Below are 17,412 nucleotides of genomic sequence, written 5' to 3' on the forward strand. Positions count from 1 at the left end.
CCATTTTTAAGTGAAAGACAATATGCTTTTTTAAATTAAAAAAAAACTACAGTAAAATACAATAAAGCAATTAGTATAGAGAAATAACAAACCCACTAATTATCAAATTAAAAACACTCAAATTTAAAGATTTGGTTGACATTAAAACAGTTGGAATTATGCAAAGAGCAAAAATTAATAAATACATATCTATGAAAATGTTTAAATAAGAGAGAGTCAGCATGATCTTGCATGAATTTGCGTGTTCAAGAAAAAATGAGTGAGGAATAATGCAAAATATCATTGGGTTAAAGTAAAAGTAGTCCATTTATGGAACAACTGTCGCAAATAAATAAAAACATGTACTGTAGAACATTTAACAAGTTTAAACAAATTTGTAAAACATACAGGGTATGGGTAACACTACTTCTTCGTATTACTTTTCAGACATGAAATACTTTTAATAATGTTTTTTATTGGAATGGAAATAATATTTTGGTCTATATTTGATGTGGTCTGAAATGGTCTAATGATCTAGTGTCCTTGTGTGCAGTATTCACAAAACTAATGTCAGTCCTCTCAACTAACAGGCTTTGGCTTCAGCAAGACATTACTCTGCATTACTGGCTTGCTGACAGAGCAGCCTACCACAGAGAGAGAGAGACTGTTAACAGTGGTGCCATCCATGACTGACCACAATCCCTTAACAACCTCAACCCCTGCATTATCAAAGATTCCTATATTGTGCACCACTCAACAGTTGGTCACATGCTCTGGCCTCACATATAGAGTTTAAATATACTGGAGATTTTTTGTTTTGGTCTTAATCTGCAGATATTATGAAGAAAGGATGAATGTGTTTTTCCTCCTCAACTGTCAAACCAATTAAGCCTTAATGTAGCGGTACTTTCCTTTGGAGAAATCAGTCCAAGTTCTTTCATGTTATTGTCACTGAAGTGTGAGTGCTTGTACAGAATCCATGGATCTCTCACTGCCCCCTAGTGAACACACACACATCCTGACTTTGCTTTATCAGTTCTTTAATTACTTTATATTTCCCATTGATTTCCATGCAATGCATTTGCATAATGAAGAAAAAATGCATAAAGCAATGTAAAAAGAAATGTCTAAAGAAAGTTATACAGGAAATAAATACATTTGGGAAATAAATGTGAAGTGAAAATAATACAGATATAAATTTAAAATAAATTAATCAATTTCATTTTTTAAAAGATAATTAGAAATGTAATGCAAAACTAAAACAAATCAAAGTAATAAAAATAAATACATAAAAGGATAAATTTAAATAGAAAAGTGAATAAATGGAGTCATTCACAAACTGTCAGTTTGTCAGCGTGCCAGAACCAATTATCAAGTCATGCAAAATTAATTTACATCAGGTGACTGATCTCTTGTCATGCAGTAGACTCATGGAAGCATGTTAAATATGACATATGATATTATTGAAGATGCACACAGACAGATTGACCGTCCTTTAGGATTAAGAAACTGAGAGCTCACTCTCCTCCACAATGAGGGAGATATAATGGGTTGATTAATGTTGAGGAATTCCAGTCAATGTTAAAGGGAGTAAATAACCTTCTCGGTCAAGTTTAATTTAGGTTAAGCTTTCATAGTGGTCAAATATGATTTAAAATCAGAATCTTTAAAAATATAAGAGGAGGTAGTTTGTCAAGCTGAATCATTGTACGGATATCCAGTAGGATTCTGCTAAGTTAATGATCAAATTAATGATGTAAGTTTCATCTACCGAATATAGTAAAATCCATAAGTAAACGGAGCTCTGCCACATGATGCTCAGAGCTCAGAGGGGCACGGCTTGCAGACATGCGCACTATTGACAAGCATTTGAACAACTTCCTGGTCCGGGAAAATCTGGTATTCTCGCGATAGCACAGCCTGTTCGTGTGCAGCTCAGCGGCAGCGGCCTGACGCTGGAATGCGAAACTATAAGTTATTTAGTCAAAACAAATCATTAACAACCCTCAGCGTAGCATTTTTAGAAATATCTCCGCTCTCTCTCGGGACTATGGTCCGGTACATGAGGGACACTCTTAACATTGGGTAAGTTTTATAAAAGCCGTAATTGGCTAACTTTAGCATGGTTAGCTTGCTAATCCATCAACACACAGGCTTGTGACAGCTGACCAACAGCACCGAGCTAAGGTTAGCGTTAGCATTGAGTTAATCTTGTTTTAACAGGTGACTTCTTTAGGCGACTCTGTTGCTCATTTAGTGTGGGACATTTCCCCGGTATTGGTGATGTTATTTCCTGTCGCAGCCACATAGCAGCACATCGGTGTTTGTTTCAGTGATGCACAGAGGCTAACAGATGCTGATAATTAGCCTGCTGATGGCTAGCAATGGTATGTCGTCGTTGCTTGGTGCAACAGTGTAGCTAAACAAACAACAGAATGACAGGCACCTTGCTGTGTGCTAATGTTAATGACTACTGGCGTGTTTCCTGTGTGTTCGTGTGCCATAACTCTTCAGTTTCACCTCTCCTCGGTTGACACATCTCAGGTTGACATACCCCACAAAAGACTATTTGATTGACGTGTTTAGCTGTAATTACTGCTGACACATTTGGGTGTGTGACAAACAGACATTTGGCAGGCCAACGGTGCTAATAGGATTATTGTGAGCGTTCGAGCATTTGAGTTTTGTCTTCAGTTTTTGTCTGTCATCTCTGCATCTTCAGGGGATGAGACGCGATCGGTTGTTTCAGCATTTGCAGCTCTGGGCTCGTTGACTCTCTGTGTGTTGGCTCAGGATGGCGCAGGGAGGCTCTCAGCTTGACTACCACATCCTGCAGGACCTCAAGCAGCGTTTCCCGGAGATCCCGGAGGGGGTAGTGTCACAGTGCCTTCTGCAGGTACACACAAACAGATACACTTTTTCCCACGATATGCTCAGAAAAGCTGTTTGGAGAATGTGAGAAAGTTGTGCTCTGTTCACTTGGGTAGAAGTGTGTTTTGATCTAGGATGTATTACTATGTTTGCACTACCAGATTACCAACCTCCAGTATGACCCATTATGATGTGCCCTATTGACTGTTCCACACTACATGACTGACACTGTTTTCTGCTGCTGTCTTAGAATAACAATAACCTGGATCTTTGCTGCCACCTGCTGGCTGCAGAGAGTAACAGATACCTGTATGGAGAGTTCCACCACAGTCCAGAGGAGGGGCGACTGAGTCGAAACCACATGCTACACATTAGCTTGGGATACCCGGGCTCAGATCCAAGCAAGACAAATGGAGGAGCCGCAGGAGTAGGGCGCTCCCTTGTGCACAGCACCAGTGACAGTCACATTGACCCCCAGCGGCCCAGCTACCCTGAACCACTGTCAGCCCCCGCCACCATGGCCCCCTCCCCGGGTTACAATCCTTTCTTCATTAACGATCAGAGCCGCTCAGCTAGCACTCCCACCCCTCCACCCACAATGCAGGGCATGTCTCCCACATTCTCCCCTGTCCCGCGTTACACTATGAACCCTATAACAGTCACAATTCCGCAAAGTATACCCACTGTCCCACAGGCTCTGCAGATCCCCCCCGGGCACTATGCCAACAGCACCAACACCACCCTGTATATTCGACCCTCACCCTCCCAGAGCCCACAGCCAGCACCCTGGTCCTCTTCAGCGGCGCCTGTGTATCAGCATCAGCAGTCCCCCTATAGTACTCCAACATATGGCTCCCCTTACAGCTCCCCGCAGCATCAGGTCCAGCCCCAACCACAGCCCCAACCACAGCCCCAGCCACAACCCCAGCACCAGCAATATGTCTTCCTCCCTATTGGCTCCCCAACCCTTCCCAACATGCCCTACCATCACCAGCAACAACCCCAGCAACAGTCAGCCGTTTACAGGCCCTACCACACAAAAAGCTCCCTCAAGAACCAGATAGAGATTACCCTGGAGGGTCCACGGCCTCGCAGCAACTCGCCTGTGCACACCTCCCACCCCCAAGGAGCGCTTTACATGGCCACCAGCCCCTCGCCCAGTTCCCCTTCGAGGGGCATCACTATGAGCGGACCTTCAGGCCCGGCATCCTTCCACCCTGGAATGTACCTGCAGCACCAGGGCCCTGCAAGGCCTCGGCCTGCCTCCTCTCCTCAACCGGGCCAGTCAGCGTACACCTTCAAAATCAAAGTGTCCCCAGGAGGCCAGGCCCAAAGGCCACTCAGCTCACCTCCTGTGGCAGAAGCTGAGTCTCTTCTCAACATAGTAGACCAAGGGGAGCACAACGCTGCACCTGCACCCATCCTTCCCATCTCAGCTCTACCAGGGAACATTGTCAGTCAGTTTCAGCATATGCCCCGTCGTTCAAGCTCAGGCTCTGATGACTATGCCTACACACAAGGTAGGGTATTCATATTTTTTTATTATCTCTTGCTCTGCATGCGTTTTGCTTTCTGTCACTAGTGTTTCCTAGTTGGATTTGACATTGAATGTGTTTGGGGCTGTGTGTTCTGAAATAATGCCCAGGGGTTTTAAAAGTCTTGAGACACTCTACAGACAAAGCAGGGATAAAGGCAGCCCAGAGCTGCAGCCGTTAAGTGCGCTAAGCGTGGCCAACTGAAATTTGGAGATAATTAAATGTTTAGCAGTATATTACAGCCAGGGCATACCTGTCAATTGGTAAACAGAGTCCTGTTGACCTGTTTTACAAAGAATTTCTTCCTACCTAAAATGCATGAACATGCCTCCTGGCCACAGAGATTTGTAATTATTGAGGTGAGCTCCACTTCACTCCCCTGCACCTGCTTCCAGTGTTGTATTGCTGTTTTACATAACTATAGACTACACCTGACCAAATACATAAAATAAGTCTGTCTTTAAGCATTTATTAGTTTCTGACCTTTGGAAAGTGGAAAAAACAGTAAAATTCCACAAAACTTCGCTATCTCTGAACTTTCTCTTTAACCAGGCCGTGCACATATAGGCTATTCTATGTGATCTTCATTGTCCGGGGTACACCCTGGACAGGACGCCAGTCTATCGCAGGGCACATGGAGACGCACAGAGACAGACGTTAAATGCTAAATATTTGTGTGCTTTCCATGGGTAGAAGGTGTCCCTTTCATAATTGGCGGCAATCCTCACATCAACTTCACGGTTTAAAATGTACATATTACTTTGACAAAGAAGTTTTAAGAAGGGGTGTGACGAAATATATAGTTTACCGGCGTGAGTGCCGTACAACGTGGCTAACAAGAGCACTATGCAAGGACAACTGTAGCACTACCTCTGCTAAAATCAACCGCCAACTTTGTGTCTCGTTCTTGTGAACTCAGTATCGTGTATCATCTCGTCTTGTGAGCAGAGGGTCTCGTCACACCCCTAGTATTAAGGGATAAATGAGAATTAATTTGTTGTGTTTATCTGCTATCTTAGTTTGCTATATTTCAGACTTTCTCAACACAAAGTTGTGTTTTTTGTCTGCCTTGGGTCCATTTCTCCTCTCTTTTACTATTTTTGTTGCCTTGTGCTGCATACTGCTAAACTGGTGATGGTCAGGAATGCCGACATATTGCACGTTGGCCTTTATTTCATGATTTGTCTGTGTTGCTGCGTTCCTAGTGTTTTTTTTCTTAAGATGTGTTAGGTAGTTTGTTCAGCCCCAGTACATTAGTGTCAGTGTTGGGCTTGTATATTGGTTTGAAGTAGTAACAGAGAACCAACATTTGTAAAGGTTTTCAATAAGATCTTAGAATTTTTATTCTTGGATTTTAAGTATTTGGTGTGTTTCCCTCCAGCTCTCCTGCTCCACCAGCGGGCCAGAATGGAGCGTCTAATGAAGGAGCTGCTGATGGAGAAGCAGAAACTAGAGCACCTGAAGGCCGATGTCAACAACATGGAATATGACGCCCTTCAAAGACGCTTTCGGAGAGTCAACTCCTCCAGTCTTATACCCAGAGTAAGGACTGATCACGAACATTGTCTCCTCTTTATAATTTTATGTCACAAGCTTACAAAAGGCAAGGTACAACAAACGGCTGTGAAATTATTTATTTCACAAGTTCAGGATTCAGAATTATTCAGACTCACATGGAGTCTCAGTAGGCTTCATTACTATTGACTGACTGGGTTTAAACCAGGCTTTAGACTCAGTCATGTGAGCTGTTCAAAAGGCAGAAAAGGAAATTGACCTTTAAAACAGTCAAACTTCACTAAACCTAGTATTCCAGGTGCAGCCAAACTGAGGCAATAATGACATACATTGCTATTTTGTATCATACACATTCATATTTAACAATTTCTTACCAGTGAGAAGTTTGAAAGGGGTGATGGGGAATATTTGGGTGTATATTTTCGTTTAATGTAACTAGGTTGTGTCTTTGCGCCGTCTGCAGCCAGAAGAGATGACCCGATTGCGGAGTCTGAACAGACAGCTTCAGATTGATATCGACTGTACCCTGAAGGAGACAGATCTACTGCAGTCTAGAGGTATATACACACACACACACACACACACACACACACACACACACACACACACACACACACACACACACACACACACACACACACACACACACACACACACACACACACACACATTAATGCACATTTCTTCACATAAACCTTTGAAGTGTGTCTCTGATTTATTTGAAAGCATTGATCTTTAAAGAACCAACCCCAGAAGCAGACAGAGTTGGGTCCAAAGTGATGGATGCAGCTCCATCACACTGCATACAGATGCAGCGTTTTTTAAATGCCCAGCTGGTCCATGACAGGACCTGGGCAGATCCAAGGTTGACCCTCATTTGGCCCATGCAAAGTGTTTGGCTGGTACGTGATCCCTGTTGATTACGTAACTGATAACAGCATTTCCTTTATGTGCCCATAATCACAGTGTGTGGAAATGAGTTGCAGTGCTTTATATATTAACCTGGGAGTGGTGTGTTTGGAAGCTGAACCAGTCTGACTGGCAGCAGACTCAAGAATGTGACCAGTTTACTTGTAATCAGCCCAGTGCCAATGAACATTTGGGTTGTTTTCTTTCTGGAAATTGCATGGAGCATTCTTCCACTTTGTTGCAGTCTTCCAAATGCCTTTTAACAGACACTAGTCAAGATGGCAGATGGTATGCATGTTGTTTTTGAAAGTGTTTTTCTCTTTGCTGCTCCTCCATAACCGGCAAACGGGCAGAAATTGTTATGTAGACAGTGTATTTCATCTGAGCCTTTGAACACTGAATTTCCTCACCAGTGCCCTCTCTCACACTCAGTACTCAAGCTGCTGCAAAATAATTGGATTTTCTGATCAGCCCATGACTTTAAACTTGTGCTTTTTGGATGCATTGTATTTCTTTTCAAAATGTTACATGCATGTTCATGTCTTCAGTGGCAGATAAGAAAATGCATGTTTAGAATTAGACATATTCTTTTAGTAACTATCAATATTTCGGGCTGTGACCAAGTTTCTTTTTTACGGCCAAAATTCATAGTTGTTGTAGAGAAAAGTCAAATGGATGGATGTTGACATAGGCCTCTGAAAAATGGTGTTAATTGTGGTCTTTGTGGTGACAAACAGCCAATATGAAGCTGTAATTTGTGTGTGATCTGTCTCCTGCAGCCCAGCTTCACAAAACAGCGTATTGATCTAGAGCACATTGCTTGAAGAAACTTCCATCCAGTTGCAAAAAAGGAACTGAGAGAATCAAGTTAACATCTAAACCTGCTGTGTTTAGGCCTATATTTCTTTTTGATGCTGATAAAACTATGCATCTAAGCAAACAATTAAATCCTGTGTATTGTGTTATAAATCTGATTTTTAGAAACGCATCCATTGACTTTATATACACCAACGAAAGAGTGATGTGTTTCTAGTGTCCAAGTAAATACATGCCCAAAAAAATGAAGGCTTAATGTCCTGGCAAAATCCTGTAAATATAAGTAGTGCTTGAATTGGCTTATTTATTGTTTCATCAGTGGTTGCTAGCAGCCATTCAGACCATCAAAAGTGCTGCATTAACAAAATATAAGGAGCTGTGTTGGTTGGGGTGTGTTGCAGTTAGATGATTAATACAGTCCAGGATGGTCAGTTTGAGTAATGGATCCATGAATATTAAGGCTCTGGAAAGTTATTACAGCAATAGTTATTTTACCAAACAAATGAGTCTAACACAATGTGCATGCATTTGTATGGCTTTGTTTGGCCATCTTTTATTACATTGGCGCAGAAATTGAGCCAAATTTGAAATATAATTGCCTGTTGCCTGCTGCATCAACGCATTGGACTGATTGGACCTCTGGTTGAGATGGACACTTCTAAACCCCTGTGTCTTGTTTCTGCTTTCCTCGACAGGGAAGTTCGATCCAAAAGCAATGAACAACTTTTATGACAACATTCAGCCCGGCCCCGTTGTGCCGCCCAAACCTGGGAAGAAGGGTGAGAAATTTCCAGCGCAGTTTTCAAAACATAAAAGTGAGTCATGAGACATTTTCACAAGGACGTTTAAAGAAGAGGAGAAAAATTGATGATCGATGTTCCACAGAGTAGAATCTAACGTTAATACTGTTGCCAACACACAGATTTAAGTTTCAATGAAAGACCACCTAGCTCCTTACTCACATACAGTCTTTTTTCTTCCAGCACACTGAAGATTTGGGACCTTAGGCACAGAATGAGAGTAGAATGGATATTCCCATTCAAATAAACATATCAGAATGGTCAGAGTGGCTGCCATATATATCTCTATCAAAGCACTTTGACTATTGTAGAACTTAAGGCTCATTTGTGCTCCTGTCACTGCCCACATACTTCCGTGCGTCCTTTACTTTGGTATAGATGAGCAATACATCCACTTGATGTATTGCAGCTCAAAGTCAAACAAAAGTTTCTGACAACAACATACATGACGAAGAAGGAGGTTTTAATAATGTACCTCTTAAGAGGCAAAAACAGAGACAGCGTTGTGGACAGCAACACTAGTCAAATGAATACACTATTCTGCTCTCATTCTGTTTCTGTGTTCTGGACCAAGACTAAAAGCATAACTGACTTTGGTCTGTGATGGTCTCCACAAATGGGTTGGGATGGAAACTAGACAAGAAAGCTTGTTATTCACTGCTGCCTATGTCTATCAACAACTGTAGTGAATGGTAGATTCTTGAATGCCTGCCTCACACGTGTTGTAAGTGACAGCCGTGGTTAATTTCAGCCCTGAGTTGATGACACTAAAATTGTTGCGTACAGCACTTTATCACTTTTATAAACAGCCTTTTTTATTTTATTTTTTAACAGCCCTGTATTGTTTCTCTCTCTTTTTTTGTTAGAAGGGGATCAGGGCCCAAAGCCAGCGCCGGGTCCCCAGAGGGACGAGGACTTTGAAGGTGCCCAGTGGAACTGTGAAAGCTGCACCTTCCTCAACCACCCTGCACTCAACCGCTGTGAACAGTGCGAGATGCCACGCTACACCTGAGCTTAGCGCTGCACTGTGTTGCCCACCCCAAGCCCCTGCCCGAACCCCTGCCAGTCCTTGGATAGTATAAACTCCACCGCACCAAAATCTGCAGAATCCGTCAGAGGTCTTCACTTGTCAATCAATATATAAGCCCTCTTACCTGCTGAGGAAGAGCCACTATCCCTCTCTGCCCACTTGCCCTGCTTCCATCTACTACTCCTGTGCACTTTGACCCTTTTTTCCATTGGAGGATGATGATTCTTATTCAGGACAGTTGGAGACTCTTCTTATGGCAAATGTATAAAAGAAGGAGTGACATGACACACTGCAACTCTGGTAGTTGGTGGGTCAGGGTTTTAGAAATTTTAAAGAGATTGAGGATTGAGAAGGAGCTACGGTTTACCTAGAGAACATTCCATGCAGAAAGAGTGACTGCCCTGTTTACACGACTGCGCCCATTCCTGAACTCAAAATGGAGGCACTTCCACTTTAATGTTGGACCTGTAACTCCCTCTCTGACAGTGGAACAATGAAAACAATAGTATATACATTCTGACTAATGCGAAATGTAGACTGTACACTGTATCTGGCTCTGTATTAGAGCTCATTTCACTGAAAGAAGAACACTAAAGACATTTGCATATGAGTATATTCCTGGTACTTATATGCATATTATGCCACCCTGTATTACGTGTTCAGAAGATGTCGATTTCCTGTGCAAATGCCTCAACTTGCTGTACTCAATAAAGGAGCTGATTCTATGTGACTTGACCACGCATAGCTGGCATGTCTGCATAGTTTTTTTTAATAAAGCACAGAACCTCCTTTCTTTCCCCACATGAACAAAAAACACCTTTTTTTTTTTTATCCCAGTACATATTTATTATGCAAGTAATGAAACCAGTGGGAATCAGAAACACAGCAGCAAATGGTAGCAGCATGCACACACTCCCTTTCACTAATGTTGCAAGAGGATGTTGGAAAAGTTTCTCACATCGAATGAGGGTTCAAGAAGACGGTTGTTACTTTCCATTTTCTGCTCCGTTTGATCCCATATTTCTCCTAACACTACTCATGCACGGCACATTTCACTCTAGCATCTACCTAAAGTACTTCATTGTAGACCTTAGCTTAGATGTAAAAACTAAGTATACTGACTTATTTTTTTCGATATCTATAATCATTTTTTGCTACAGTCTGAAATGTGTTGTATGAAGGGTCCTTACTCTACTGAGAGCATTCCCTATAGTGCGAGAAGATAAGGAGGCATCACATGGGGGGAGGTGTGTGAGCACATGCTGGGTAGTATGATCATGCAGACGTGCGCACACACTCGGTGGACATGGTCATTTGCCATCTTCTTTACCGCTGGTTGTCCTGTGATGAATATTACTTTATTATGCCTGTGCATACTTGCATATAATACAACAATTTTATCAAAAAGCAGGAATAACTTGGGTTATGCTGCGGGTTCACATTAGCGGCCAACGATTTTACCATTGTTTACATGTGACTGTGCTATTCATTAACCAGTAAATGTTCCTCTCACCAGTATGTTATCATTTGGTAGGTGGCTGTGGAATGTTTTTACTGTCTTAGGTAGCTTCTGTTTATAAGCGGCATCTTTAAATAGACTCAAATAGGACAGAAGAAAATAAAGCCACACTTCTGGAGCGTCATGACATATATTACTGGAGGAAGAAGGCTATGCCAAGTTCCAGTTGTACTGTATCTGGGGAAATGTAGCATTTCCTTAGGTGTGCCCTGTCTTCCTCACTTTGCCATACTCCTGATACTACTTCAGAGGGATATCTTCCTCCCTGGGTCTTTAACTTCTCTGATAGGCCAGAGTTTACATCATTCTTTGCTCTGACCGGTTAACTATTCAACCAATTTGTCCTGGTATGGGGTCAGTGAATCCATCTGTTCCCTCCAGATTTCCTGCTCAAATCTATGACCTACTGGAGTTCCACTTAAAGGGGACGCAGAGTTATCTGAGTGCTCACAATCCCTCCCAAATTAAACGGACTGGGTTTCTTTTTCATAGCTTGGTAGGCTGCCAAACCTTCTGAGAGAGCACGGGGCTTCGGTCCAATGAGTAAGACCAGTCTTTGAGACAACAAGTTCACAGTATCAAATGGAAGAGCTCATTTCCAGCCCTGAAACTAACAATAAGCGTTTGTATTTCCTGTTTTTGTAGTCTGTGGTTGTGCACTTGTGTAACAGAAGGAAAGTACTGAGAGGACAGCGGGTGAAACAGAGTCTCAATTTCTCCCCTTCTCCCACATATTTTAGTAGTAGTCTTCATAGTTCTTGGGGTTGAGGCAATAGAGGATGGCTCCTCCAAAAGAGAAGATGGTGGATCCCCAGGCCAGGCCGTAGCCCCAATTAAACTCGTGGTACACCCTCAGACTGACCGTCTCTATGAACTTGATGGGGAACAGGACCAAGCTGCATATCTGGAGCACCACTGCAGAAGAAGACAGGAAAGAAAGACGATCCCGAAGTCAAAATAAGTCTAGTAGATACATATATATTTAAAAAACAATGACTCACCAGCTTACAAAAAGTTGGAAGTTGGCCGGTCATTATTTTGTATTCATGGCATGTCTTTACATACCTGCAGAGAACAACATGACAGCCACAGGCTTGTAGCAGCGACTCCTGGAGCCGGAGCACAAGGAGATCAGCGCCACGAGGAAGGAGAGCAGGGTGAGGGCCGCTCCCCCCAACAGCAAGGCCAGTGTGGCTATCTGCCAATCTGAGAAAAACACACAGGGAGAAAGAGGAGAGAGGGGGAGTGAGTGTGGAAAGGCATGAAATCACACTGTGATACAGAATGACATAGGTAGCTAAAACGAGTTACTGTGGAGAGCCGTGTCTGTGCTGCTGACAGGAGGCTGGATAGATAGACGAGGAGGGATAAAAGGACAGAATAGGTCACAGGCCATATTGGTGAGCCACAGTTACAGCGCCTTGCTCAACCTCTCACAAGAGAAAAATCATTCCACCCACTAACGTTTGCGGTGAATTACCACAGTGTAAACAACACAAACTGTTTCAGAGACAACTCTATTCTGAGAAGCTGCTGATGGATAATGTTTTTATGTGAGCCACTGGGGATCCAAAGCCAGCGGCAAAAAGAAGAAGAAAAATGTGAACCACGCAGTGAATAATCCTTAAACCAATCACAGCAGTTTCTGGCTGACGAGAAACAAACAAATGCGCACACTCCAAATGGCTATACGCACAGATTTCAGCGGGTTCAGTAATGGATCCCGATGCAGCAGACTGGCTTCTGTGAGGTGACTCAGATAATGAGTATCCCCCTCATTTGGTTGATGCCTGCTCAGCAGCATTCTCAGCATTTCATTCAGATTTACTCCAAAAACACTCAACTGGAAACAACTGCCTTCTTAATCTCGCTTTCCTATCCTTGTTGGAATGCCAAAGCGGAAACGAAAAAGGGAACAAAATGATGAGAAAAAGAAAATCAACCTTTTTAGATTTGTTTTTGCTTTGTGCAGAAAATAAAACAAAACACTTGAGCAGAAAAATGCGTTTGAGACTTAATTGGCCACGGGACGTTAACTGAGGACTGTTGAGAGACACACTACGAGTTATTGTTTAGAGATTAAGGGTCTCTTCATAGTTTTACTGTGTACTTACGGAAACAGGAGGTCTGTTTGTAAACAGGCTGAGGATATTATGATGAGGCATTTGATTACACAGGAGGAAGTCATTTAAAGTACAGTGGCTGGGGAAAAAAATGACATCAAAGCATAAAGGGGACTGATTCAGTATTACAGTGGGTGGGAAATAAATCACATTGAAAGACTTTAGAGTATGTTGTGTCTGTTTTTTAGTAAGTATACACGGTATTGTCTACTATGGAGCCTAGGAAATAAAAATGATTAACTTTGGCCAAAATGATTTCCTCTCTGTTGAGGCAGCAAATCATTAAAACAAGCACCAGCGGAGGGAAATGGACTGGGACATAAGCTGCTTAAAATACAGTTCCCACTCTTGTTGGAGGGAAACTTTATTTTAGGGGCCAAGCAGCTCAAATATAAACAAACATCAACTACTTCTGACCAAATATGGTTCAGGATTTAGAGTTTGAAAATGGGCCCTGTCACCACAGGATGTTGGAAAGAGCCCACAAAAAGCAGAGCACCCGCCCTCTGTCCAGACTCCAGGTTTCACAACACGAGGCCCCCCTCGGAGAGAATGACCCCTTGACTTTCTCTTTCACTGCCTCACTGGTTTCCTCTCAGCAAAAGGGCCACAGCGACATGACCTGTAGCTGTCCAAGCCTATCACTGGTGAGATATCTTCTTGGTCGGTTTGGTGCCTTCAGCCCAGCCAGCCTGCAACCGAAAGCCTTATCAGTGCGCTCATGAAAACAGCAGGATGCAGAAAGTCGTCTCATCTCAGATTTGGAACAGACCCTGTACGCTGTGCAAGAAACACAGCCAGAGTCTGTAGTGCTTAAAGGCTTTGACGAGCAGGAAGCGCCAAACTATTAATCTGAGCCCCGCGTGATGACAGATGGAGAAGGAGATACAGTATACACATGATCCAATCTGAGCATTAATTATGGTCTGTGTGCATGTCAGGCGCTGCTTAAGTGTTAATCGAAAAAAAATCCTTCAGGGCCCCAATTCTTGTTTCTTTGTCTGAGACAATGGTGGAAGATCTGTGTCACAGAAGAGCCTGGAGTCACTCTCTTGCTGTCACACACGCTCAGTTTCACTCTCTCAAGGCAGCAGGATGGAGATGTTTAAGAAGCAGGGAGATCGTCAACCAGAGTGTCTGCGGGCAAGACGTCGAAACCTTTACAAACTCTCCGGAAACCAACACTGTTCTTTGACCTCCCTCAAAGACAGACAGGCACCCAAATACCGGATCGATAACGTATTACATTATTAATATGTGTTGGCATCACTGTGTCTGACTGAGCTGGGCTTACTAACATACTGGCTCCACATTCGTCCCCTCATCTCACACCAACCTGGCATCCACACACACTGCTCTTGCACGACTGTTCCACATTCCTAGCCCTGTAAAAAGTCTGTATCTTTTATACTTGACCTTCGACCCTCTGCCTAAGTGTGTCTGTGTGTATGAGAGAGAGAGACAGAGAGGGAGAGAGGGAGAGGGAGGGAGAGGAGAAGTTGCTATTTGTGTCTGTTTATTTGAATCACTTAATAAGCATGTAACAAGGCAATATCTCATGTCTGCGTCCTAATTCACCAAACATATTAATGTTGACACACAAACACATGCAAACCTTACAGAACATGCTGAAAACATGTGAGCGGCCAGCAGGTGTTTTTCAAACTAACAGGATTGATTTCATGCCCAGAGCATGACACTGAGGAAATATCGGGGGGCTGGCGAGGCAAGGGGGTAGGAACTGATTACTGGGATTCAAATCAATAAGCCTAGCCAAGCACACGCCTGAGGAAATGGACAGTTTGCTGCGTGCATTTACTGTGGCATGCTACTGCTGCTGGTGCTGAGAGCTGACGCGGAGACTGCATGTCTTTATATGGCACCAAAGTGCACTTTGTCTGCGCTGACAGAGGAGGATCAGGGGCCAGCGTGACCCACAGTTACTCATCCCTCGGACTGAAAGAAAACATTTTGTCAGACTCACAAAAAGACAATTCACCACTCAGCACACAGGAGGTCAGACACAGCAAAAAAAATGAAATATATATATATATACAGGAGTATAGACAAACACACACACACACACACACACACAAACACACACAAACACACACACAAAGAAAAATGTTAGTAGTCTGGGATGAACCTACATTTACAGTTGCAGAAAGAGACAACTTTTATGCTGATAAATCCCCTATGAGATAAATGATATAATGTTAAGTGCTAATCAGGATATAGTAAGTTACAGTGCAGACACAAGAAAACACCTACAGTAAGCAATTATTCAACCCCATAAAAAGCCCTGCTGAATAAATAGGAAAACTTTACACTTTTCGCTACGGTTTGTGGTGTTTGTACTAAACCGGATTACATAATGTTTCTTTTATTTTGTGCACCTTACACTCCAATGTAACCTAATCCAGCAATACCACAAACTGTGGTCTAAAATTGTGTTAGAGTTGAATCAGTCTCTAATATAAAAAATAAAATAACATTACAAATTGCAGGGCTGCTTTATTCGATTGCATTAGACTTTAGTTTTCACAACATGTATAATGTTTTCCTGAAATCACGATTGTTTTTTGGGGTTTCTTTTGTTGATGCTGTTCAGAAAGTGACCGATTGTTGAACATTTGAAATGCTTCCAGAAAAAAAAGATATATCTTCATGGGGACTTCCTAAAGAAGTTTCCTTTTAATAGAGGAAAATCAGCATTTCTGGAGTGCTTCACTTGTTTCCCTGGTTACTAATCTCCAGGCATCTGGATCTCTGGGGAGTTCTCTACTCTGGGTTGCCCTTACTCCTTGGCCAGTGAAGAAACCCACACAAAGGCTCGTTTTGTGCAGCAACAAAAGGCCAAATGAAACCCCAGCTGGACTGCTCCTGGCGAGGCAAAATTCCCACATCATTCAGTACACAACTGTTTCATAAGAAATGTTAACCAGCTTAAAGCCCCAAAGATGTCTTATTCATCAGACTTTGACACTTAACTTCCTTTCTTTCTACACTTTTTTTTTAATTTCCCACTTGGAATGTGCAGCCCCTTGTTCACCATCTCACTGCATGTAGAAAAGTTCTGGCGTTCAAATTAACCAGGCAATAGCTTATTATAAAGTAATTAACATTTCGCACTCTCTTGGGTGATGTTTTTATAATTCTCACCCACAGAACAGATTGGCTCAGCAGTGCACTGCCTGCGGGGACCCTTTGTTATCCCTGAGCTCTGTGCATCTGACTGTCATTTGAATATGAATGCGGGTGTCTGTCTGCACCCCGAAATCTCAGCCATTTCAAGGGTGAGACACCCCTAAAACTACCGCAGCCCACTGGTCTATAAAAAAAAAAACTTCCAAAACAACATGGTGGCGCATCACCCCATCAGCTACAGTTAAGTCAGTGTATGGGCACATGAGCGTCTGTCTCACCGGTGATCAGCGTGCTGTTGCAGGACCACTCCGCGGAGATGACGGGCTTCCAGCAAGACACCCACATGGACAGGTAGTACTGGTCGTCCGCCGTAACCCACGCCGGGCTCAACACGGCTCCGACATCCAGGCACAGGGCGAGAAAGACGCACACCAGTCCCACCAACTTCAGGGGCGTCAACGTCGACACCCGCACCTCCTCTGTGCCGCTCACGGATGAAGCCATATTTAAAGTATCTCATTCATTAAAAAAAGAAAAAGAAAAGAAGAAGCGCGTGTTTTGTTGTCTAGTGTTGTTACTCAAATCCATAAAAGGAGTTTAAGTTGTGGTTGTCCCCCCTGCCCGTGCCCGTGTTGTGGGTAGCAGGATGGGGAGCTGCCGCCGCCGCTCACTCCGCGTCCTGAGTCCCGAGGACGCTGCTGCCGCTGCTGTAGAGCCGGCGCTCTGCTGACGGGACTGTGCTGCAGACCATTGAAATAACACGGGGCTGCACCTGCTGGGTCCTAGTGCCTAGACCCGCATCTCTCCCTCTCTTCATACGCACTGATGTAGTGACAGCAGTGGCGTGCGCAGAGTTTTTTGAAAGGCAGGAACGAAAAGGGAAAAAGGGGCACGTATAGTGTCCACGCATCTGAAGAGGGAACTTTAGCATGCGTTTTGGCTCCTAGAGGCCGCTTTAGCACGCGTTTTGGGTCCCAAGAGGACACTTTATCACACCTTTTGGCTCCCAAGAGGGCTTTTTTAGCATGCGTTTTTCCAACAATTGGGCCAGGGAGGGAATCCTTGATCGGACCACACCCACAATAAAACTTGACCTTCATTTTGATCTCAACTACCTTTTAAGTTTTGTAACGCTATCGCTGTGAAAAAATCTGTCCACATACAGACA

General features: G+C 43.3%; 2 protein-coding genes across 5 annotated transcripts; one reads left to right on the plus strand and one right to left on the minus strand.

Moving 5' to 3' along the window:
* Positions 1-1,932: 1,932 nt before the first annotated feature.
* Positions 1,933-10,142, plus strand: tab3 (TGF-beta activated kinase 1 (MAP3K7) binding protein 3). 4 transcript variants are annotated; one of them, XM_083911498.1, is made up of 7 exons: positions 1,933-2,064; positions 2,702-2,875; positions 3,101-4,370; positions 5,767-5,927; positions 6,364-6,457; positions 8,321-8,440; positions 9,292-10,142. In XM_083911498.1, exons 2-7 carry the CDS (start codon positions 2,774-2,776, stop codon positions 9,435-9,437), a joined length of 1,893 nt encoding a protein of 630 aa, XP_083767624.1. In that variant the 5' UTR covers positions 1,933-2,064; positions 2,702-2,773; the 3' UTR covers positions 9,438-10,142. The 4 variants fall into 4 exon arrangements, with proteins under 4 accessions (XP_083767624.1, XP_083767622.1, XP_083767623.1 ...); XM_083911496.1 differs by having other exon boundaries at positions 1,959-2,064; positions 2,773-2,875; XM_083911497.1 differs by having other exon boundaries at positions 1,959-2,064; positions 2,773-2,875; positions 8,321-8,404.
* A 213-nt stretch (positions 10,143-10,355) lies between these two features.
* tmem47 (transmembrane protein 47) lies at positions 10,356-16,930 on the minus strand. Its single transcript, XM_083940333.1, has 3 exons — positions 16,523-16,930; positions 12,040-12,180; positions 10,356-11,889 (listed from the first exon to the last, which is right to left on the minus strand). The coding sequence occupies exons 1-3, from the start codon at positions 16,746-16,748 to the stop codon at positions 11,711-11,713; spliced, it is 546 nt and encodes a 181-aa protein (XP_083796459.1). The 5' UTR covers positions 16,749-16,930; the 3' UTR covers positions 10,356-11,710.
* Between the last annotated feature and the right edge of the window lie 482 nt (positions 16,931-17,412).

The sequence above is a fragment of the Echiichthys vipera genome (genome assembly GCF_963691815.1).
Source record: "Echiichthys vipera genome assembly, chromosome: 3".
In the NCBI taxonomy this organism is placed as follows: Eukaryota; Metazoa; Chordata; class Actinopteri; order Perciformes; family Trachinidae; genus Echiichthys; species Echiichthys vipera.